The sequence below is a fragment of the Vespula vulgaris genome, chromosome 14 (genome assembly GCF_905475345.1).
Source record: "Vespula vulgaris chromosome 14, iyVesVulg1.1, whole genome shotgun sequence".
NCBI classification, from domain to species: domain Eukaryota; kingdom Metazoa; phylum Arthropoda; class Insecta; order Hymenoptera; family Vespidae; genus Vespula; species Vespula vulgaris.
In genome coordinates this window covers 579,373-605,000 of record NC_066599.1, presented here as the reverse complement: position 1 = coordinate 605,000, position 25,628 = coordinate 579,373, and the positions used below count along the sequence as shown (strand labels likewise).

The following is a 25,628-nucleotide window of genomic DNA, read 5'->3' as shown; positions in this document are numbered from 1 at the left end:
AAAAATTGTTATACGTACAGATCTTACATAACGACTGTCAGTTCCACCTGGGAAAATACCTATTTGTAGAGTTATACCCAAGTTATCACAGATATTTTTAAATGCAATCCAAAATGGATTAGTGTCGTCCAATTTGGTATTCTCAACTTTTGGGTTTTTTTGTTCGAATGTATAAAATACACCTTCTCCAGCTTCTTTGCACCATTTCTGAATCATAGCTTCAAATTCGTCATGATCGACGGACGGATCCAGTCTTATGTCAAACATGGCTGTCAATTCGCTTGGTATAACATTCGTTTGTACTCCACCCTGTAAAAAATATATACTTAATTAGTGACTGAATTATTATATAAATTAAATACAAATGATATACAAAAAGATAAAAAAAGTTACAAATATATATGAAAAAATGTAAAGAAAATAATCAATGCAAATACTCGATACAGATAAAATACTTACACGAATTGTAAAAATCCTAATGTAATAGACATGTAAACATAAAAATATTTTATTCAGTAATAAATATATAAACATATCAAATCGATTGAGATACTGTAAATACATTAAATATTACTAACAATTCAAGAACGATTGATATTCTATTATTTCTTTGAAATAATAGAATATAAAGATGATATAAAGTTGATGTAAAGAAAGTTGATACAAAGAAGAATATCTAAGAGTTGATACATACCCTCAATTGAGTAAGATTCACTGATGTTACATCACCAATTTGGTATTTGGTAGTATCTTTCAATTTTTCCTTTTCTGACGCTCTAAAGTCCAGAAATCGATCAATTATAACTCTGATTTTTTCTCCAGCAGTATTATCTAGCATTAAAGATCCATGTCCTGGATTTCCTGTACAATGTATTTCTACATGCCAGATACATCTCTCACCGTAAAACATATAGAATGTTTCAGTAGGAGAAGCAACTCCTTCGTCGAGTGCAAAGCCAATATTTAGAGCTTTGAAGTCGTTTGTGTGCACAAACTCCTTCATACCAAGTTTACCGCCTATTTCTTCATCGGGTACAAAGGAAATATGAATTGTTCTCTTGAAACGTTGATTAGTCATTTTCATACGTCTTACAGCTTCCAGATATTGTATTCCAACGCATTTCATGTCTTGGCTGCCACGCGCATAAATGTTTCCAAGTTCATCCATGTGAGCACTGAAAGGTGGATACGTCCACTGATCCTATAATGCATTTACGTAATTAGCAAACGATCATTCAATAATTATATTTACTCATAAATTTAAGCGGACAGTAACGTAATGAGCTTTCTAATATCGTGATATTTTCTAGCAGCTTATATTACTTACCTCAAAGACAGGCACTACATCCATATGGCTATTTAAAAGAATGGCTGGTTTTTTCGGTTCCGTACCCAACCATGTGAGAACCACAATGGGTTTTCCTGGATGTACATGATACACTTTGACTGGTAAGTCAAGAGACTTTGCCTGTTTGTGTAAGAATTCAACGCAAGCATCTGTAATAAAATATGTTCATATATATATACACACACCCGCACACACAAATATATATACGTATGTCTATATATATGTATCAGTTAAATGAAAAAAATAATCATCTTCGCGATGATTATTTTAACTTGCTCGTTCATTAAGAGATTTAAATAGTCTCTTTATCGACCGATTGTCAACAAAGTTATATAAGAAAACTTTATCTTACAAACGACAGCTGAAAAAAGACTTACGAATACTCATGACCGATCTAAAAAAATATATACTAGACAAGTATCTTATCACTGTTTATATTAAGATTACATTTTGGAGTTACTTTATGTTTTGATAAATTTCAGCAGCTACATTAGCTTCGCGCTACACATTCACGATACATCTTGTACCAATAAAAAATTTGAGGAACGAGACAATATTCTGTTATCTGCATATTGTTACTGTATAAATAAAATCGTTATATAAATCGCAAATAATAAAATAAAGATAAAAACCGTTTGAACGACAGAATCTCAATGACGAAAAAGTTTAGCTCGTGCAGTCTTTCATGCGATGGAAAGGATACTTTTGACGAGTAAAACATATAGGAGACGTTTGAAAAAATAACGTAGACTTACTGGGGATCCTCTGGTCGAAAATTATAAAAATAGAAATATAATTCTGTGTTGGGTGGGGCATATACAATGGCTCGATAGCGTCCCAGACGCTACGCCGTTTCGCCGAATTCAAAAATACCGGTTAGAAATGGATCGGTAGATTGGACATTAGAATATCAATCGATGGGAAAGTAAAACGACGTTATACGTGCCTTCGTACGATTAATGAAAAATTCAATTTGCTTCGAGAGGAAACGCATCGTTGAGCGACCCCATTCACGTAGTAAGCGAGAGATATCTCCACGCGAGAGAGACATTAGCACAATTTACAATTCATTTCTGATTCGTACTCGATCGGTTTGACTTTTACGAAACGAGGAGACGAATAAAAAAGCTTTAATAAATTTATACGCCTTTAGAAATGTCATTAAAATATCACTTACCGTAATTTACATTCGGTTGGACCGACGGTATTCGCAAATACTCCCGAAAATTCTCTACAGCTGTTGCATCCAGCTGAGACTGAGACGACAAGGACATTGCCTAGACTGCTGATCACCGCGTCGGACGCTTCTGAATGCGACTGTCACAGCAGACGCTCGCTACTTTTCTCCTCCAATTGCTGGAGCTTATCAACGATGACGTCACCGCTTTTGATCAATCAAATTGCAGATACGTAGCCGCGGGTTAAACGGTTTCAATTTTAAATGGGACGTCCGTTCGAGAATTACTTGGAATTATTTTCTCATGCGATATAAAAATGATATAATATTTCCAAGCGTCTCGCGCCTATCCTTTATCTATGAAAATTGAAAAAAGCTTTTCTCGAAAATATTTTTCAATCGACATGAGACAATATATACGTCTATAGAAAAAAATTATTAGTAGAGAGAATTCACTTTTTGCACACGTCACATCACCGATTTTTTAATATTGTTATATCCATATACTTCGCGCACGACATTAACTGCAATTTATGACATGTAATACAAGGTGGTATTTTATCTAGCACGAACCCGTCGTAATTGTCGACTTAAGTGGCCTTTTAGTATCTCATCATTTAAAAGTTCTGAATTAAGAGATAAGTTCTTAGGAAAATTTTCTAAAATAACAGTTAGCGTTTCGAGTGGATGTGAGTGGAGATTCAAATGTTGTTTAACATTTCTCATAGAGTAATTAATTCGTAAAATGTATTTCGATTTATTAAATTTCATGTATGCCTAAATATGAGCTCTTTACATGTTATGCCATAATATGTATATATATATATGTGTGTTTGTCTTTATATACATATATATATATATATATCATATCGAATTTGATATCCAAGAACTTGTTACATTTATTAATTGATAGTACTGATTAAATTATCATACAACGTATGTATGTAATGTAACATGGCTATAACTAGGCACATACAAGTAACAATGAATCGCAAATAAAAAAATTATGTGTTCTGAAATTATTATAAGACTGTGTGTGTGTGTGTATATATATATATATATATATGTATGTATATATATGTGTGTATATATGTGTCTACATATGTGTACATATATACATTTATATATATATATATACATACATAGATACATACACACACACATATATATATGCTAATATATAATAATTGCCGTGTGATTTCTTTTATTTACAACATTGAAACGATTATTCTAACGAGCTATTCTATTTGAAAATGTACTTAATAACAAATTTTTTTAAATCGCTTTCTACTTCTTTTCTATCGCTATACAGATATATATATATAGCAAGGCTATATCAGAAAATCGTACAGTAAATAACAGATTGAATAGTTTCAAAGCGATTGTATACACCAATCATAAATTTTTTTTTTCTTTCGGAGCTTAAAGAAGGTACAAGATTTTAAGTGGAACATCGATACTTAAATTTATCTTACAAAAGTATGTACATGTTTTTTTTTTCCTTCATATATACTCAGGTGGAGAACATAAACTGTACACTTATATATATATGTATATATGTATAGATGTACACGCATTTGTATATATGTACACCACCTGTGATATTTGCAGCTTATAGTACTAGTTTTATTACAAAATATTGGCTAAAGTATAAAGGAATACCAAATGCCAAAAATATGTTTGTTTAGACTCTTAAATTGCAGCCAAACATAATGTAAACAGGGAACATTTTTGTAAAGATGAAAGATCCATATGCACTCAGAAATTCGACAAAGTACTTTCATAGATAGTACACAAATATTTAAACTCAATTTTTATGCCTTATTTGCTAATCACAGATCTCCAAACTTTGATATTTGCTTAAAATCTGATGGTAAAAAATTCTTCAAGAAGTATATTATAAGTTTCTATATGCGTATGAATTCTTACAATTGTTCCTTATTTTTTTTTTGACAATTTTCTTTTTCTTTTTTTGACTCTAAGTTAGATTTTTCCAAAATACTAAATAAAAGATCATGATAATAATAATATGAAGAAGATTAGAGTTGTAGTATTTCTGTTTAATCACATTTGGTAAAACATGTGTCTGTAACTTTCATTAATAATCTACCCACACATTGCAACAATTTGAGAAATTATGTTCAACTGGAAAGGAAACGTAAAAGTATTTAAGTTTACGAAAATATTCACTGGTACGCAGTATATAATTAGTACATCACTTAGCTCGCTTATTCGCATCTATGGCTTGAGGTGTTCCATGTTTTGATAAGCACATATTAATATTGTTACATATGTGAATAATTAATTTTTCGTTGTGTCTTTAAACAAAACTCTTTTACTCTAATCAAAATTAAAAATGTTAAATTAAAATTCATAATGAATATTAGTTAATTTATTAGAGAGAGAAATGAAATTTTAAAAACAGAATGATTTGATATACGTTTAAATATAATAACTAGTAATACAGTTATATATACACAATTACCAATGTGCCAAATTTATATGAAGCTTTGTACACTTATTTAATTACATTGATGTGTACACTAGATAGATATATTGATAATATTCAATACATAATTTACATTTCTAAATAAAATTATTTGTGTTAGGAGCTATTAAATTACATATTTATTTGATCCACTAAGTATCCACTTTTGTATAGGTTTCTAAACACGTAGAATTGCACAACTTAGTTATACAATTCTATTGAAAACGTATTAAACAGTTACAGCAAAAATAAAATAGTTTACATTAAACGATACTTCATCTCCAAAAAGCCCTATAAACGCTAAACAAAAAGTGTACAACAATTTTCTTCATAGAATAGCCTACAAGTCTCAATCTTAATTACTGTAATTCATTATTAAATGTTTCATCAGAAAATTTCCCCTGCTTATTCTCAGCTTTGTACTTATATGAACATTAAATTTTAGGATTTAATTATCCCAAAATTTAATAACGTTTTTTTTTTTTTCTACAAATTTTTGTCAATTTTTCTAATTGAAATACAACTAAACTTGTGTTCATTTATTTGCTGTAGAAATTAAAATATGTAAGCACCTTTTATTTAGGTATGATATATCTATATATTATTGTGAAAAAAACAACCGATATATAACAAGGACTTAGAACTTTTGTATAAAACATCATGCCATAAAGACAAACGTGTTTCTTTAGACTTCTAAACATATAAAACAATTATGTCATGTTTGGAATATAGAAATTCAGAAATACTTAGTCTCTAAGGCCTTGTCCTTTTCTATAATATTAACAATTATTTTTTTTTTTTTTAAGGCCTTTTAAAACTGATATTTCCCATAAAATGTAAAAGCTATAGCAAAATTTGAAGACATTTATGCCTAAATAAAGCAAATGTGGTAAAAAACGTCCAAACTAATATACATACATACATTCATACATACATACATACATACATATATATATATATATATATATATATATATATATATATATATATATGTATATATATATGTATATACACATACGTATATGTATATATATGTATTATATCGCATATAATTTTCAATTATACAAATGAACTCTCTCGAAATTAAATTTCAACATATTTATTACAACTAATTATCCGGAATTTTACAATGAAATATAAAATATAGAGAATTCTGGACACAGAGAGTACTGTTTTTTGAAACAGCACAACACAGCACAATGTCTTAATTACATGTTATAGAAGTCTATGCGTTAATCTAACAATTACGATTAAATAAAGATTCATATTATTATAATATTATGCATATATGCAAGTAATATATACAGATAAATTGAATAATGCAGATTCATAGGTGCACGTTATATATATGACGATGATAACTGTTCTTAAAGATTCAGATCAATATTTTTCTGATTGATCATCCGTTTAAAAGATTCCAACTTTGTTAATATTATCAAAATTGGATTAATGCTATGTATAAACACTTTACGGCACCATTTTAGTGGTATAAAAAGTGCATACATTGGAATACACTTTTTTTTCTATTACCTGTAAGAGATGCTAATATATTTGTATCAACAGGTTTCAACGTATACTACCTAAAATGCATATGACTATGTCTCCAAAATACTTAACTATTGCCATAGGCCACAGAAACCTGTTGAATATTTTGAAAACCATCGAATTACGTCTCAGTATATTTCTGCGCATGAAAATTCTAGAAGCGTATAGTAGTACCTACATTAACAAGTCTCATATTTCTTAACTTCAGATGTTCACACATCCTACATATGTGTTTTTTTTCCTTTCCTTCAATTTCTACGTATAATACAGTGTGATTTGTATAATGAATTATGCTAATAAATATGCGTGTACATATATATATATATATGTATATGTATATGTGTATATATATATATGTATGTATGTACACACACTCACAAATACAAATCATATAAAATAAATTATCAGAAGAAATTGTGACTTTTAAGAGTATATTCCAATTGTGATGTTTATATTACCTTGTAATAGCTGAAAATTTGTCATACATACATCACTGTTCGCCATATATCGAGAGAGAGAGAGAGAGAGCGAGAATGGCTGATAATTATTTATCATTGTACTTTAACTAAAAATTTGGAAAAGTACTACTATTAATACCGGTTACGACCTTGGTGCAGGATGGTTAAAAAAAGGCTTCTGCGTCTGACCTGAAGTTGAAAATACTTGAGGAGTTCCAGACGTTGACGTTGCAGAAGAAAATTTGGAAATTGGCACTGTCGTCGTAGTCGATGGAATAAATTGCGGAGGATATGGATTTGAACCTGGTGGCGCTTGAGATGCTGCTTGAGGTACTAAAAATTGTACCTGTTTGTTGACGGTTCCTTGAGCGGCTATATTTGGATATACCGTTTGTGATGTCGTTTGTGGTGCACTGAAATTGGAATACTGAACAGGACAGGATTTATTAGCCTGGTATTGAGGATAATGTATAGCTGCAGAGCCAGGCGGTGGTATATATGGTTGAGGTGGTAACTGTGGTAAAGGATAAGTAGGGGATGTAGTGGGGATAGAAGAATGTGGTGGTGACGTCTTACGAGCTTTTAAAATTGCTTCTGCAGTCAAACCTACAATTTGAAAAAGAAGATCTATAGAGGTCTATTCAATAATATTTTGATCGACGAGCGTTATTAATTAAAAATCTCGATATTTGCTTACCATGTTTGCGAGCTCTTTCCTCTTCGTCGTCACTGAGAAATAAGCCAAATTCGCGCTTCAATCTTTCAGTTAAATTTTCTCTTTGACGTTCAACTAATGTTGGTGCCGCGGACCAACCAATGGTACCTTCTTCACTACCTAAATATAAATATAAATATTTATTAGAGATACAAACAAATATAACAAACTTCGGGTTATAACGTGCATGATTTACTATCCTTTGATGATTCATAATTTTTAAATAAAATGCAATTGATACAAATTTCTATTCGATAATTTGACTAATCCGTATGGTCTCAAAGTTTTTAGTTTCTTTCTTTTCTTTTGTTTCTTTTTTTTTTCTTTTTTATACATTGATAGCCTAAGAAAACTTATAACTATTAAAAAAATACATACTCTAAAGTTGATATTGATGAATATCATGTAGACTGCAGTTTAACAGGAATTGTGTACAATGTAAGAATCTGGATGCTCGTTATTACCTTTCTTTTCATCATTTTCAGCATTAGTGAAAAGTGGTAATGCAGTAATCCCTGGTAAATCAAGGGAAAGTGACATTTTAGAACCTTCTTCGTCAGAACTTAGAGAGGAAGTCCCACTGCTTGCACTATCTGATCTACCTCTTGCTTTATCCTTTTCTGTCGTAGATACATCATTAGATGGCTCTGGTTCTGGAGGTGTACCAACCGATTGTTGCTTGCGTTTACGATATTCTGATATCGATAGCTGCGAAAAGCGATCACAAGTATGGTATTTTTCATTATCTTAATATCGCTGCAATGAGCACATCTCATAAAAAAAAAAGAGAGAAAAAAAGAAAGAGAAAAAATAAAAAGAAAGAAAAACAAATAAATAAATAGATAAATATATATAAATACAAATTGGAAAATAATATAGGGATTAATCTTGCAAACAGAAATTCTACTATAATCCTACCGTTCTAACCTTGCGCTTGACTGGTGGAAGAATGTCCGACGTATAGGTAGAAGGTGCTGGCATATTATTTGGTACAACTGTTCTAGGATCTTTTAATCTTTTAATTTCTTTAGGCTGAATGTCATTTTGTTTCATAGAAACGTCATCCAAATGAGTTTCTTGGTTATTGGATTTAGTGATTGGGTCTTTAGCCTCCCCTGTATTTTCAGGCGAGAGCGATATTATTTCTTTGTAGGACGTGGCGTCTTCATTATTGGCTTTTGTTTTGGACTCCTCGGGTGATTCTTCCTCGAGTTTTGCTTCCAACAATTCTCGTAAAGCCGTCGATAACATCGATTTCTCTTCTCCATTTTTACAAACTTCTTCTGCTTCCATATCGATAGTAGATTCAATAATAGCTGCTTCAAAATTTAATTGCGTTTTAGTAGTACTAGATGGATCAATTTTTTTTCTAATTCGTTCACTCAACGGTGGTATCGAGTGAAAAATTTTTGGAGGATCGAGAACAGATTCTGCATCCATATTGGAGGAAGTCGACTCAAAAATAGATTCTTCCGATGAAATAACAAAAGAAGACGTTTGATCTATTTTTTGAGATTCATTATTAATAGGTTTCTCAATGGCTTTAACTTCATCCTCGCTAAGGTTTGTTAATTCGGACTTTCTTTCGAATTCTTTAAAATTCTCCTCGTTAGATATACCGAACAATTTAAAAGAAGATTCGCTATATTTAGTATCGTCTATGTCTCTATCTTCTGATTCGGAATCTTCCTTCGAGCTTTCCATAAGTCCTTCTATGCCATCCATACTTTTATCTTTCTCCGAGCTGGTGTCAACTTTTTCTTTGTAATCATTGCCATCGTCTCCTGTTATTCTCTTCATTTGTGCTTCTACGTCGAATTCGTCGATCGACATGTTATCCTCGGATCTTATTTCCGAATCTTTATTATTTTCTATCTGTTTATCCTCGTCAGATTTTTCGTGTTCACTGGAAACATTAACGATCTCTGCTATACTTCCACCAAATTCTAATCTCATCTCAGCCACGCGCTGCTTTAGAATAGCATCGGATTCCATAGCAGCAACGGGGGAACTAAAATCTTCCATTTCGGTGTCCGGTTCGTTTTGATCGATTATTTCCACGGTTCCCTTTTCAATGATTTCCTCTTTGATGGCATCTTCTTTTTTTATTTGTGTATTGTTCACTTGGAGATCGTGCGCCTCGCGTTTGCTAATCTTTTTTTCATTTTTAATAAATTCCGAAGATGAATTAAATTCAACCTTAGAATCCGTTTTAGAGTCCTCGCTACTTACGGCAGATTCTTCCTTTATCGAAACCATTTCCTGTTTTGGCAACGCCGTTTCTTCTATTTTAACAAACTCTGTAAATTCGTCGTTTTTCTCACATTTTATGTTTATTTCCGAATGAGGAATATCGATTGAAAGTTTGGCGTGATTACATGTTTTTTCTGAAGTTTCTAAATCGTTTTGTACACTCGTTTCTCGTACAGATTCGGACTCATCGTGTTGCTCGTCATTATGTTCCGTCGTTGGCGATTGAGGGTGTTCGATAAAGTCATCCTACAAGACAATAATAAAGGCTTACAATATTTTGCGATAGGGTGATCCCCGGCTGATTCGAAAAATTAAAATCAATGCAAAATGATTTTATTAAAGCTAGCGTAACAATAGGTACCAGTGCAACTTACTTCGTTATTACACAAAGATCTGTTAGTCGAAGTAACTTCGGGAAGCAGCATCGTTGGTGTCGTGGGTGGCGTATAATTGTCAGAAGATAAACTTTCCCTAGCTATTCTTCTTTTTTTAGGTGGTGCCACCATTTCGCTAGGCGGAGGACTGTCGGGCCGACTGTTCGGCGAATCACATTCCTCGGATATCGCTTGCCTTAACCATCTCTTTTTCGCCGATCCAGTTGAAACAGGACAAGCATTGTTTCCCGTGATCGCTTGTTTTCGTTGTGGCGGAGAATCGCATATACCGGAAACGGAATTAGCAGCTTGGACGAGCGTGGCTAGACTTTTGGCCGCGTAACTTTGAGTTAAAAACTCTGCAGACGGATCGTTGGGCAACGAAAACTCTGATGACCTACAGAGAGGATTGACAGAGTTTTGTAAAGATGTGGATGACAAAGCAGGCAACGGTGACACTTGAGGTATATTAGTTTGAGGCGGGTCTGGCGACTCCTTCAGCCATTCGTTCATCAGAACTTTCTTAGTTTTGGGGAATTTAAAACCAGGAGCCAAGGGTCCAACCGCTGCTGCAACAAGCAAGCATGCCGAAGATAGCGGTGTGGACGGAGTTGAACTTTGAGAACTGCTGCTGGCACCGCTATCACACGTAGGACTTTTAACGGGTGTTGGTTGCTGTAAAGGCGGAGAGCTTGGGCCAGGTGTATTCGAATTAGCTAACGCTAACAACAAGCCGGCTGCCGTTGGTATCCCCTGATGTCCTGACGTACCAGTAGTAGGGCCATCGCTCTCATTTTTTGCTGGCGTATGTAAGTGTGCCGAGTACGGAGCATCTCCGCTCGCTGAACGATTTTGATTAACAAGCGGAGGAGACTGCATAGAATTACTCTCGTCGCCCGACGATACATCGGAATCCGCAGAATTTAACCTTGACCTCCTACTGCTTTGCGATTGCGACGTAGTTCTGGCACGACCCTTCCTTCTCTTCCGTCGTAACGTTCTTTCGGAATTTTGCTGTTTGGTCTTGGATTGTAAAATCGCGGAATTATGACTGTCCTCGTTGTCGCTATGCGTACCACCCGACTCCTTTCTTTGTGCATTTCTAGCTTGAACTTCCTGCTTTCTTTGCTCCGCTTTCTCGAGTCTCTCGAAAGCTTTCATAATAGCCTCCATTTTTCTTTCCTCTCTTGTCATTTTCTTTTTATCCTTTTTGATCTCTTGCACGGTAGGCTGCGGCAAAGCAGGAGATGTTTGCGGTTGTTGCTGTTGTTGCTGCTGCTGTTGTTGCTGCTGCTGCTGCTGCTGCTGCTGCTGTTGCTGCTGCTGCTGCTGCTGCTGCTGCTGTTGTTGTTGCGTCGTTATCGTAGTTTCTTCTTTTGGTAGCTGACGTGCTACGGTCGTGCTACTAGTCGCTATAGTTTTTCTAGGCGGTGCTGTTACGGGTACTGCCGTTGGCACTTGCGTCGATGGTGTTACATTTGTACTGGAAACTGTGGACACTGAATCGATATCTTCACAAACTGTGTTTCGTCTACCTCGTCGCCTCCTTTCTCGGCCGCTGTAAAAAAACAGAGAGAGAGAGAGAAAGTAATAACATTTAACGTCACAAATAATCTATATTACGTATCAATCGATGTACTTACTCAGCATTTTCTACAAGAGCTCCGTTACTACCTCTTCTATTTAATTGATTTGTAGCTGTAAACTGGCATTCTCTTGCATTGTTACATGCACAAGTCACCGGTATCACTGGGGAATTAGGATTAGGCGACAATAACAAATCGTGTGTCTCATGCCTAATAGTTATCTCAGCATTCTTTTCGATTGCCATACTCGTGACAATATACAAATGCAATGTTCCTTTTTCTATACAGTGTTTTATTTCTGCGTTAGGTTTACAGCTACGCCGTACGAATCTGGCATCGTTTCCATATGTTCTAGTGTCTACGCATACTTCGGTACCATCTCGTGGTAATCGATAAAAGAATACAAAAGGCCCTGGTCTTTGAGCATGCTGTCTACCCTGAGGATGCGACGGTCTATGTTGCGTACTGAGCATATATTTTCCACGTAATTCAACAACCGGAGTATTTGACGGTAGATACATAGTTGCCACCAAAAACTGTTATACATAAAGATAATTATTTTTAATGCCCGCTAGGATGACAATGGGTAAACAATGATTCCTGTTTATTATTAATTACTCAAGAATTATCATTAGGAAACCAAAGAAGAAGAAGAAGAAGAAGAAAAAAAAGAGAGAGAGAAAAAACCCCATGCAAAATATATACTTACTCTCAAGTTATTGCTATGCACATTGAGTCTGCATTTACCAGTGGCGATAACACTCATATTACTTTGTCTCAAATCACTATGAGTACCATTGACCTTTATGCTCGATATTCTAGCTCTTAATTCAGGACTATAGTGATTGGTTACTGCTTCCTCGTATCTTTCAATCCATTGTCTAAGCGGAGTCATATTAGAACCCCATGCATCTTGAACTTCTTCTTCCTTTTCATCCACGCTCATTCTTCGTTTAGCTTTACGCTTTCCAGGACCTCGTTTGGCAGCCTCTTTCTTTCTTACCGCACTCGACTGTCTTGGATTAGAGTCTCTCCGTTGTCTTTTCGCCACATTGTTATTATTGTTATTGTTGTTGTTATTCAGTCTTCTTACTTGCGGTGGAGGATCTGATTTTCGTCTTGGAACTTGTTGATGCAACGTTCGCTTCTTTTGCGTTGCATTAACACCGATATCAGTGTCTACCGAACTCGTAGACGACGTGTCGGAAGAACTATCCGAATTGAGTAGCTCTTCGCGTTTGCGCATTTGCAAAGCACGTGCCCTTTGTCTGTCAACACGTCGTGGCCGACAAATTTCGCAAAGATATTCGTCAGGAATGTTAGAACGATCTATACCCATACAATCCACGTGCTGCCAAACTCTGTAAAATTAGAAATTAATTTTTTTAAATATTTTCTTTACGTCTATCTCTCCCTCCCTCTCTCTCCCCCTCCCTCTCCCTCTCTCTCTCTCTCTCTCTCTCTCTCTCTCTCTCTCTACGCACGCGCACGTATTCTCTTTCATTAATATGAAAGTAATTATATGAATCTAAGATATAATATTAAAAATATATTTCATCAATAAAATAGAAAAAAGGAAGAAGCAAAGCAATAAATAAGAAATAGTATAAACGTACAGACAACGATCGCAGCAGATCATGTAACCATCGTCGTGTTCAAAATCACTGAAAATATAATAAGTGATTTTCAATATCTTAATTGTAAATCATTAATTGTAAATTAATCATTGATCGTAAATGACGAACTCTCTTCTTACCATATACATCTAGTAACACTATCCTCGTCATCACCTTCACCTTCAGGAGCAGTTTCCGTTTCTTCACCTTCGGGCTCTACTTCACGTCCAGGTTCACTACTGATCGCACTGGCTGCATCATCCTCCACATTACCGCTATTATTTACAACTGAAAAGCGATAAAAAAAAATGTTCACTCCACGTTACGCAATTACACAATTATTTATCGTTCTCGCTATCTAATAATTCTAACGAACGTAGGCGAGCGAACGAGGCCCCCCAACTTCATTCGTTTGATATTTTTTACCTTGTCCGTATATATATGAATGTTGAGAAGTTGTGGTAGAACTTCCAGCTCCGTTAATGGGCTGTTGTTTAGGATGAGGAGGTGGCGAAGGAGGTGGCGGTGTTCGCGGTGGCGGTGCACCGTAGTTATGGTCTTGAAGAACGAACTGGAGACACTGCGATTAGAAAATGAATTTTTCAGATCAAACGGTATTACCTTATGGCCGCAGATCGAATAATCCAAACTCGAAGATAAACGAAAATCTCTCGTTATTGCTTACCTCGTAAGGCAACGGCATCCTTCTCACCGGGGATTTTGGCGGTGTTTGTTGCAATTCTTCTTCCTTAGAAACACGCGAATCGGACTCCATTCTAAAATAATAATTGTTACATTATATTCGTTAAACTTATGTCTCGCGCAGAATATATAAATTTTTACCAACTTGTTCTCTAAATCTTTATGCACGTCTGCATTCGTGGTAGAGAGAAGACTTTTTATTTGCCCCGTTTGCGTTCTACCTTGCTGCGAATATTGCGACGCCATGATAAGCTGCTTTTGCTGTATAGCTTGTTGTTGAACTTTAATAGGAGAATTTTTATGCACTAACATATTTGGCATAACCGTCTGTTGGGGAAGCAACGTTTTTATGCTCGTTTTCGGTGATACCGATGTCATCAATCCTTGATTTTTCATCGTAGCAACATTCGTGTTTAACGATGTTTTCACTCCCGATACTTTCTGTGCATGATTTCTTTGAGCTGGCTTTTGAGGTGGAATAGTCTTAATACAACCAGGTTGTTTCTGTGCATTCTGCGGGCCAATTACGTTTTGTTGCTGTTGTATGATCTTAACCGGTTGAGAATTATTATTTCTGTGTAAGGATTGTTGAATAGAATTTTGAGAATTAGCAGACTTTATGGTATTTGTGATCTTTTGTGGAATAGCTTTTAAATTTCCTTGCTGCAAGTTCTGCGCTTGATTTTTTGACACACCTACTCTCATAACCATTTGTTGCTGCTGTTGCTGCTGCTGCTGTTGCTGCTGCTGCTGCTGCTGCTGTATCTTTGAACTTACTATAGTTTGAGTTTTTTGATTACTCGGTATCGTGGCTATAGCAGAAACCTTCTGATGTATATTTGTAATGTTATGATTTCTTTGAGCATGCGCTGCTGAATTAACCGTTTGATGTTTTTGTGCAACTTGTTGCTGAGACGTTTGTAACAATTGCGGTTGCGACGTTTGTACATGGGTTTGTTGCGATTGCGATACCCCCTGCTGTTTACTCACGATAAGAGCGTTCGAATTGTGTTGGACTTTCGAGATATTAGGTACGCTATTACTCTTACATACGTTCGCTATGGTCTGCACCCGATTCGAAGCGATAGCCGTCAAAGTTTGTGATTTGTGCAACGCAATAGCGGATTGCGATCTTTGATGTTGCGACGGTTGAGATTGTTGTACTTGTTTCTGCAACTGTGGCGACTGTTGTTGACTTTGCACCTGGCCAATAATTTGTGCCTTCTGTATGCCACCTACGGAATTGTTAGACTTTTGAACATTATTCTGTTGCCTCTGAACAGGCAATGACTTTTGTTGCTGTCCCTGCACCTTTTGTAATGTTGGCTGTACCTGCTGATTATTCTGATATTGTTGATGCTGTGCTTTGTGATTCGGATGGTTAGTTACCAATTGCTGCCCTGTCTTTTGGTTGTTATACACCTGCGACATTTTTTGGGAATTCGTGGAATTAACGGATTGGGCTTTTTGGGATGCCGTTGAAACGCCAGTCTGAATCCGTTGCACGTTCGCATTGTTAACGATTTGGTTAACCGTAAATTGCGTCCCTTGTGTCGCAGAGGTAAGTATTTGTGACTTTTGAATGGTTTGTATCCTCGATACCGAATTACGCTGCACCACAGTAGGATTACTGAGGTTCGCTACCGCTTTGACCTTCTGCAAGTTGACCGTTTGGGGCTGCCCACTGATACTTTGCGTCTTCACCTGTATCCTTTGTATATTGGGGATGTTCGTAGCCGTGGTAATCGTTTTTACGGTGGCAGTATTAAGAATTTGTTGGGGCGAGATCTGCTGAAATTTTGTATGCATGCTCGTCGCCTGCAAACTCGCAACCGTCGTCGCTTGTTGGTGTTTCTTCGAAATCGCATCGGTTACGGAGCTTTGAGTTTTAGCTTGTTGGCTGTTCTGGGAACATGTAGCTGCCTGCAAAGGATAGACATGTGCGACACTACTGCTTGGCGAGGGTAAAGATTGCGAGTTAACTGGTAAATGAGTGACGTTTGAGGAAGCATTTAACGTTAAGGGCTGCGTTTGATAAGCGGCGCTCGGCAATTTTTGAGATATCACGCGAGTTGTCAAAACTTGCGTGGTATTCGTTTGAGAACTCGTAATCCTCTGCGCTATTTCTTTACTAGATTTCGTAACCGGATAAGAAACGCTGACTGATTTTACATTGGAGAGCGATATGGAATGGCTTACTGCTATCTCGGGTACGTTCGTCACTTCGAGACACTGGAGTACTTGGGGATTGTTACTATCGCTATTGTCGTCGCTCATCGCGACTAAGGTATTGGCCGTGGTAACGCCGATCGTTAATGGTGCGGTCAGTTCTTGAGCACCGATTAGCATCGACGACGAAGCGCTGCCGTTTTTAGTTTTCTCGGCTGACGTTTCAACCGTACCCAATTGTAAAACAAAACTCATGGTGGCTTCTGTACCCCGCTCAAAGGCATCGACGTCTTTCTTTCTATTATCATCATTTTCATTGAATTCGTTACGTTGTTCACTCGTCGGAGATACCGGGGGATGTGGCCCGTGTTCTGGGGATAGTTGCTCCCCACTCCCACTTGTGCCACCCCCGGATAACTTGATCACCGATGGGGTCGACGTTTTGAAGGCCTTTCGATGACGTTCAACGAAAACTGGAAGGAATGCAGATCGGAGGGCTATCTCTTTTCAACGACCTTACGGTGCAATGTACTTTTCGATTCTGCTATTTGAGGATTGTTGACCATAGGCTGAAACAAAATAACGTTATTTTTTTTTCTTTCTTTCTTTCTTTCTTTCCTTCTTTCTTTTTATTACCGTTACTACTACGTTGCTCGTATCGATTCGTTATTCGATTTCTCTGTTTCTTATCCGAGGAAAACGTGTCTACCGTCCCTCAACGTTCCTTAAAACGCGTGTGTATATCTATGTAACGAGAATACAGATTTATAAAGTACAAACTCCTTTAGAAATCCTTAGAGGTTGCTACAGAAACGCGTAGGTCCCACACAAAGAAGTTTAATAATTCAACAAGAAAGTCGCGACGTTGGAACACACATCTGAGCTTATCGATCGAGAAAAGATGCTTCTTGCTCGAAGAAAATGCATGTAGCGGTAAATAAAAATGAGATTCCATTTTCAAGAGCGTCTTGGACGAAGGAAGCAAAAAATGAAAAAGGGTGATCAGGTGTACAGAACGTATAAAGCTGATAAAAGGCAACGTTATGGTGCTCCGATTGATATGACCTTCCATTGATAATTGCTTGCTATATCTACATCATCAATTCTGATGATACAAAACGCAACGACGTTCCTTTTTCAAAGAAACATTCCCAAACGCTAAATCTAACATATCATTTCTTCATTGCTTCGGTAATCTTCTCTACAGCTATTCTTTTTTACGGGTAAGATCTTCTAAGAAATGTACCTACAAAAAATTGCATATAGATCATCGATTGTATTGCGACATGAAATATACACATCGGTATACCACGACGCAGCAGTTATTACTATAGTATCAGAACGGCAAACGAGAACGTTACTTTAACCAAAGTTATGCACTCTATCGCACGCTGACCGACTTAATTTTAACCGAAGAACTTGCGAAATCCAATGATTGCTGCATTACCTCCGATGCCAGGAAATACCACCGAAACGGACGTTCCATCCAAACAAATTTCACAGCAAATCGTATTATAATCTTCTAATCTAAATACAAAGAAAATCATATCGCAATGCAATGCGACGCTTGTATGCCTATCGATGGTTAAGCGTTTTACGATAATCGCATAAAGATTTTAATCGACGATCTCCAATCTATATCTTCATTGAAATATCTTCCATCGTACAGGATGAAACGATTTTTTCCGAAAGAGAGAGAAAGAGAGAGAGAAACGCACGCACACAGGCGCACGGAGTAAGTTCAATAATTTGTAATCTTTGTATCATAAGCCGCCATTTTGAGCGCTACAGTGTACCGTCCATGTTTGAAGAAACGAGCAACGGATCAGATCCCCTCTTTCGAATAGAAAATAATAATTGTTACTTCCATTCATTGATTCAGTCGTTAACAAGATTGAATGAAAAGTAATAAAAAGAATTATACGCTACATCATATCTATCAATATCTTGGTCGACTTAAAATCATCCAAAATCTCCAACGGCTGTTACAGCTTGCAATGGGTAGAGATCTCGTTAGAATGGCGCGAAATTAACGAGCTTCCGTGCGAGTCCGCGGTGAAGCGCAACGCGATATCGTGCGACGTTGCACGGACTCTCGTGTATCGTTCTGTTGGCAGCAATGGGATTTACAGCGACCTACTTCGCGTACCTCGACCCTCAACAACATTGATTCGATTCAAACCAAAATTATTTTCCAACTGATTATCCTTCGATATATCGTAAAACACTTCCGTTCTTTATTATCGCTTACGCTTATTGTACTCGATTTTACTCCATTAAAATTCAAACGACATCGATCAAATTCCAAAACTGTTTGTTTTTCTCTCAACAGAAAAGTCAATAATATATAAAATAATTATTCTTTAACGCATGCAACAAGTTTATCGTTTTATCGAGAATTATTAATTAGAAAACAATGACGGATATTTAAGCTCTCGATATTTTAGACATACATAAAAAAGAAAACGTCCATTTCAGTCCGCGCTACGCGACATTGATCGAATCGATTTAATATTTTCCTCGATCGATATATCGCTGTACTGACATATCGTTCTCGACAACGATACATCAAGTCAGAATCGATTGCTTGGTAATTTCTGTGAACCTCTCTCTCCCTCTCTCCCTCTCTCTCTCGCTCTCTCATCGTCATTGTATCTTCGAACGACTGTTACAAGAAAATGGTGTTGCGATCTCGCGTCTCGTAGTCGCGCCTGCGCACGAGGACTTCTCGATGCATTCCACGGACGTGTAGCTCAACCTGATTATAAGCAAACTGTACCGATGTAATGTCCGCATGATTAACTCTGTCTCTCTTTGTCTATACATTATTGCGTGCGTGCATGCGTATAGAAATTTGTTCATGCATAAATGCAAAAGAAACTGCGTAAAAAAAAAAAGAAATACGTTAATGAAAAAAAAGAAGGAAAAAAAAACAACGATCACACAAGATCATTACATTTCCCGATGCTTGTAATTCATTTCAATAAAAATACAAGTATAAAAGTTCGAAGGAAAAAAAAGAAAGAAAGAAAAAAAAAGAACAACTCCGACTTTCCCGCGTTTACTGTACGTCACGCGACAGATATAAAGAATCCTTCTTTACCGACCGTAATTGATTAATTCATTGTTTCGAGATTCGTATTTTACCGCCAAATGCAAATGGAAGTGTTATTTGGCGCGCGTGTGAAAAAGTAAAAGATGCGGCGCAAAAAACGCGCGCGATCCGCTCGAAAAGCAGTTACGCGTGCGCGCACGTACGACATACATACGTATATGTGTATCGAGCGCGCATACGAACACACATAAAGCAACATTTAATACGAAGATACGTAAGATCTCTCTTACGTCGAGAGAGAGAGAGAGAGAGAGAGAGAAAGAGAGAAAACTAGCAAGTATATCCAACAATCCTAGCATTATCCATGGTAACCGCAGCTAACGCAACCGATGCGCCACATACTGTCCCCTACCACCCCCTCTCCACCTCCGTTTAACTATCCCAAGCGGCCATAGTCGCGGCTAGTTCTACATCGTTAAATAAACGTTCGGTATCTTGCTTTCTTCCCCTTCCTGCTACTATTACCACCTCCATCTCTACCTCTCCTCTGTATCCTTTCGCTCGAAACTTCGACGTGTTCTCTCTCTCTCTCTCTATCTTTTTTTTTCTTTTCCTTTCTAGCAAGGAAGAACACGAGCGCACAACGTGCAGTGAGCCGTATACAAAGGTCTGATTGCTGGACACCCGGTGAAATATGCCAGTCTCCGCCAATAACCGGTATCTTTCTTTGCTTTCTATCTCTTTCTAACTCTCGTCCTTCTACTGAACTTGCTCTCTCTCTCTCTCTCTCTCTCTCTCTCTCTCTCTCTCTCTCTCTCTCTCTCTCTCTCTCTCTCTCTCTCTCTCTCTCTCTCTCTCTCTCTCTCTCACTCATTTATCCTCTACTCTTTCGCTGTCTTCACCGAGAGTGCGAGGGAGAGTGAGAAAAGAGCTACAAGAACGGTAATCCGAGAGGGAGAGGAAAGGAGAAGAGACGAGTGGAGGAGGAAAGAAACGAAAAGAAACGATGCTGGAGAAGAGAATGGAGACGGTGAAAAGAGGCAATGCTGTGCATCGGACGGTGATATTACACCGATGACGACACCCTCTCTCTTCTCTCTTCTTTTCTCCTTATTATAAAGTTTGTAAAATATCAACTCTCTTATCTTTCTCTGTATATCTTTTATCAGAAATAAAATACTATTGGTTAACTAACAGCTTCATTATCGTACCGTTTATATTCCGCGATACTTCAGATATTTTTTAACATTTAGGAGGTTAGAAATCAGACGAAAAGAACGTCTATCTTATTGATGTAAATTACATCGCGAAGAACGTTATTCTTCCCTCTTTCTTTTTTTTTTTTGCTTCGAGCAGTTAACGATGTTACTGCTGTTTTGCTGTTGCTACTATACTAACGTCGGTCTCATCATCGTACCGCAGGGAACGGTTTTGAACTGTGGTTCTGTAGATTAATCATTTAGGAATGCAAGACCGCAGGATGAATCGAAACAAGTGTGTTGTATAATACACTAAAGGTGTATTGATTTCCAGAATTTTTTAGGGAGGGAGAAAGAGGGAGAGAGAGAGAGAGACATTAGAGATGTGTGTTAAACTTATCGCTTACATGTGAAACTAAAAAGAACAAGAAATATATATATATATATATATATATATATATATATATATATTGCAGTCTTCATGGTAAACGTATCTTCTTACACAAAATACACGCTTGAGCGCGTTGCTGTTAATACGTCGAGTACATGTATAAAATAAAAATAAAAATTAGCGACGAGATTAGCGTGTCGTGAAAATTGTAAAGGAGTTATAACATGAAAGAGACAGAGGTTGAGATTACCTGGCCTCATCGAGAGAGCAAATCGCAGGCGCAGGTTACGTGGGAGTTTCGTAGGAAAAAAGGAAGGAGAGGACAAGAGAGAAGGAGAAGGAGAAGGAGAAAGAGAAAGAGAGAGCATTGTAGTGGTGCGTCTTCGCTATTACATTCAAGGTTAACTCTTCGCGAGCGCAACCTTTTTCTTCTTCCCCTTCCTCACCCAATACTCAAGTTTTTTTTTTGCAGAACGTATGCAGTTTTCTTCCTCCCTCCCACTCTTCCTCCTACTCTTGCGCGCTATCACTTATTCATGACCAAAATTTTATTTCTTTTTTTTCGAAAAACGCCATAGATAATTTTTTTCTAAATGTCACAGATAAAATTCGGGACGAAAAAAAAAACAGAAACAGAAACAGAAAAAGAAAACATTCAACAGCTGCGTAACATAAAAAAGTGCAGAGTAGGCGCGCGCGCGAGCGTTTGTAAATAACCGATAAGCTCGTATTGCAGCGTATATTTTATCTTAACGACCCTATTAGATTACGGTCGAACACAATGAAAGAGAAAGAGAGAGAGAGAGAGAGAGAGAGAGAGAGAGAGAGAGAGAGAGAGAGAGAGAGAATATCGTTCGGTGTTACTCGTTAACTTTATCGAACGAGACATTTATCTTGCAATGTATATACGATATTAGAGCTAACCTCTTACGTTATTTCCTCGTTTATACTTTGAAAGATTATGTTTCTAAAACTTTCATTACAAACTAACAAATAAATCAGAAATACATAAATCGATCATCTTTTTAATATAGTCAGATAGAACACGTTTACTGAATAGTTCTTAATGCATTAGTGCTACTTCGCAAAGTTATTCCGCGAGTAATCGCGTGAACCATTAATATGCCCTGACGTCATCTCGAAGAAACGCATCAGCGCAACACAATAAACGCAAAAAAGCTAGAACTTGAGCGAGATGCGCGTTAGTAGTTATCTCATCGCTAAATTTGACCGTATCGTTCGCAGAGATCGTCTTTAACGTGGAAGAGTAATAATCATTATACGTATGCTATATATATATACATATATAGATATATCATATGTGGGAAAAGGAGAGAAAGAGCGGGAATTTCGAATCGCACATGAAACAGTAGAATGACAGATAATGAAAATAAATTGGAGCTGGACATATACACAAAGGCGATATTAATTTACATGAATCAATGGACAAACGTTGTTGCTTTGAGTCAGGTCGAGGCCGAATGCCGCGAGGGCAAATGCGAATGCTCGATTCTCTCTCTCTCTCTCTCTGTTTTGCTTCCCCTAAAGCACCGCGCACAAAACCGTTGCTCTGCCTGCTGCTGCTTCGCCTACAAATTTTCGCATGGATCACACGCATTCGGTGTGTCGCGCGTGCTCGTCAATCCATGTGAACTTCTCTTGCGGTCGATACCATTTTACCTCGCAACCGGCGAATGCCAGCCACCGTCGACCGAGCGCGTTAAACCTCCCCTCCTCGCTCCCCACTTAACTCCACCATCCCTCCCACCACCCGTTAAAGTACAACTTTCCCCCTATCCACCCCTTCTCTCCATCCGAACATCCTCTATCTCCGCCCACTGTGCGCTACGCGCTCTTCTAAAGATGTATCCTTTAAAACGACCGATTTAAATTTTCACCGAGCGCATGGGGGAGAGAGAGAGAGAAATGGAGGGGAGATCGAGAGAGAGAGAGAGACAGAGACAGAGATTGTGAAAAACCGTAGAACGCAAAAATAGGACACACTATTGAATTATATCTGTAGAAGAGAAACGTATGTTTATATCTATATGTACATATCCCCTTGAGTTCACTATACTTTTTCCATTCTAACAACTCATATATTTTAGTTTACACATGTCGAATGTACATATATAATTATTGTATGAATAGTATATTTAACCAATGATTTATTGTTCGGTAAAAAGCGATAATGAAAGGAGTGGAACGATATTGCACGTGTTTAAAGTAGGAAGTAGGAAGTAACAGTAATTGGGTTTTTATATAAGTCTTTTCTGTCAGAATTTCATTCATTTCATTGATAAATCATAATAAAGATTCGAAACTGAAATTGAGAAGACATTTTTGAGACATAGATTAAATAGAATGTAAGAAGGGCAAAAAGAAATAAATAAAAAAAATAAGATCGCGTGAATGAAAAATTGAATATATCGAGGAAATAGAATAGATGACAAATGACGTTGTTGAATGTTGGAAAGTAAATAACTCCAAAGAAAGGATGAAATAATAGAGAAATATAAGATCAGAAAAGGAAACGAACAGAGATTGCGAGAAAGCTGTGCAAAGGAAACGAGAGGTAAAAGGGGAAAGGGAGGGAGTAGTTCGGGATAGGTGGCGGGCAGGAAGGGAGTTAGGCAAGATGGCCGTTAACAGGCGAAAACAGCGCCGTCTGGTAAAATTTTTTTATTCCCGCCGACTTCTTCGGGATCATGTATGAATTTACTGCGAGATAGGTTAGAATTTGTATAACTACGTATTTCAAGAAAACTAGATAGAATCTTTTAAATCTCTCTGATATCATAAGTAATAAAAATAATTTTGTATTATGTTTGTTAAAATTTATAGTTTAAAAAATGCGATAAAAGATGATGTTTGTATCAAGTTACTATTATAATTAAAAAAAAAAAAAAAAAAAAAAAACCTTTTAAACAAGCTTTATATACTTAATTAGCTATCTTCAAGTATAAATAATAAATGTAAATGTCTCTAATAATCTTGTTATAAATGTATTTATGTTTCTATTAAACATTACAAGTATATTGTATAGTTTCTAGGATCGAATAAACGTGATTTATATAAAAAATTGTAACCTGATTTACCTATTTTTATTCTTGTCCTTTAAAATATAAGGACGTTTATTTAATTCTAAGAATATAATGCATTATATCATATACCATAGTTATATAAAGCAGTTTATTTCCCGAATATATTACTGAATGGGTTAAATAATGACAAATAGATTGCTTTTATGTACATAAATAAATAAATTCATTGTAGTTTCTATGAAATACATAATGAAGGCTTGGAAATAATTCATCCGATACAAAATTGTATATTCTTGCAACAAAGGTAAAAGGAAAATAACGAAATGGACGTATATTCGTTTAATCTACAGACTGTAAATTATTTCAAAATGCTATATAAATCAAAAATAATCCAACCAACTGTTTCATATTCTTTCAAGAAAGAAAGTTTATAAAATTGATGATAAGGAGATACAATGAATCTATCTATTTGTTGTAATCTGTGTAAACGAAATTAGAGCAAACATGTAATAAATTTATCTTGTACGTGATCTAAAAGCAATAATTATTTGTAATATGTAGATTTAATATCCAAAGTTGGAAAAATATATGATGTGGTTGACCTGCCCTCACTCACCATTTTACCAGCCATTGTTGCCACCATTGAGGAATGAAAATTGCAATTAACAGATATATTTTGAAGAATTCTTATTTCCGTAATAATCCTCAATATTTATTTAATAAACTATCTAATAAAGATTCGATACATTAATATTTCAACGTTACTTCGAACCTTTTTGGTTATAGGAAGTATTACAAAGTCGTAACTTATCGGTAACAAATCGTTAAAGTAATAGAAGAATGAAGAATGCGTAATGAATAAATAGTTAATCGTTAATTCGTAAAAATATCTAACGTAAAATGAGATTTAAATGTCATCTAAGATATTCATAATCGTTATCCTGATGTTCTCTTTTAAAAGTGTATTTACAAATGAAATTAAATAAACTTGGATAATTAAACGCTGTAATTACAATTTCCAAACCGTTCTAAAGTATTAAAAATATCGAAAAAAAACTATCGCTTACCTTAATATGACAGGAATACAGAAGCTCACTTGAAACTTGGATGTAAACACAAGCATTTTTTAATGGAACTAACACCAGGGCAGCTTAAATAATCAAGGAGAAAACACTCTTTACATCGCGAACAACGTTATTTCACTGTCCTAAATTTTATTACGTTATTAAATACCGCAATAAATACAAGAATTCGCGATCTCTTCGGAAAACATCCATCGAAAACTAAAGATGGCAGCCATTCTTCTGTACAAAACAAAGGTTCACATCCACGGACTCGCAAGCAATGAAGCCTCGAACCCAGATAACTTCCGGCGCTGTTATCGGCGCGCCAATTTTAATTCCAGCGAACATTGAATTTTATTTTCACATTACTATCGATGCTTAATATCTTCTAGCACTTTCACGTAGACTGATTTGATCGAAAAGCATCTATAATAGATGCATGTG

General features: G+C 36.3%; 2 protein-coding genes across 7 annotated transcripts in view; both read right to left on the bottom strand.

The window, feature by feature from the left end:
• The window catches only part of LOC127069030 (aminoacylase-1-like), a 3,468-nt gene extending 775 nt beyond the window's left edge, over positions 1-2,693 (bottom strand). Inside the window, exons 1-4 of one of the 2 annotated variants that reach the window (XM_051005637.1) lie at positions 2,526-2,693; positions 1,328-1,497; positions 695-1,201; positions 19-309 (exon numbers count right to left, since the gene is read on the bottom strand). In XM_051005637.1, coding sequence (XP_050861594.1) covers positions 19-309; positions 695-1,201; positions 1,328-1,497; positions 2,526-2,622 — 1,065 coding nt within the window. In that variant the 5' untranslated portion in view covers positions 2,623-2,693. Of the gene's footprint in view, positions 1-18; positions 310-694; positions 1,202-1,327; positions 1,498-2,103; positions 2,313-2,525 lie in introns of those variants that run through there. The other variant, XM_051005638.1, reaches the window with a different exon arrangement.
• Positions 2,694-3,258: 565 nt separating this feature from the next.
• Positions 3,259-25,437, bottom strand: LOC127069023 (putative mediator of RNA polymerase II transcription subunit 26). Of its 5 annotated transcripts, none has more exons than XM_051005621.1 (14): positions 25,188-25,437; positions 17,068-17,175; positions 14,408-17,000; positions 14,246-14,336; positions 13,987-14,140; positions 13,701-13,848; positions 13,561-13,608; positions 12,654-13,305; positions 12,002-12,480; positions 10,359-11,916; positions 8,650-10,230; positions 8,196-8,439; positions 7,714-7,851; positions 3,259-7,622 (listed from the first exon to the last, which is right to left on the bottom strand). In XM_051005621.1, exons 3-14 carry the CDS (start codon positions 16,684-16,686, stop codon positions 7,159-7,161), a joined length of 7,836 nt encoding a protein of 2,611 aa, XP_050861578.1. In that variant the 5' UTR covers positions 16,687-17,000; positions 17,068-17,175; positions 25,188-25,437; the 3' UTR covers positions 3,259-7,158. The 5 variants fall into 5 exon arrangements, with proteins under 5 accessions (XP_050861578.1, XP_050861580.1, XP_050861576.1 ...); XM_051005623.1 differs by lacking the exon at positions 17,068-17,175 and having other exon boundaries at positions 14,408-16,185; positions 16,462-17,000; XM_051005619.1 differs by lacking the exon at positions 17,068-17,175.
• Positions 25,438-25,628: the final 191 nt, after the last annotated feature.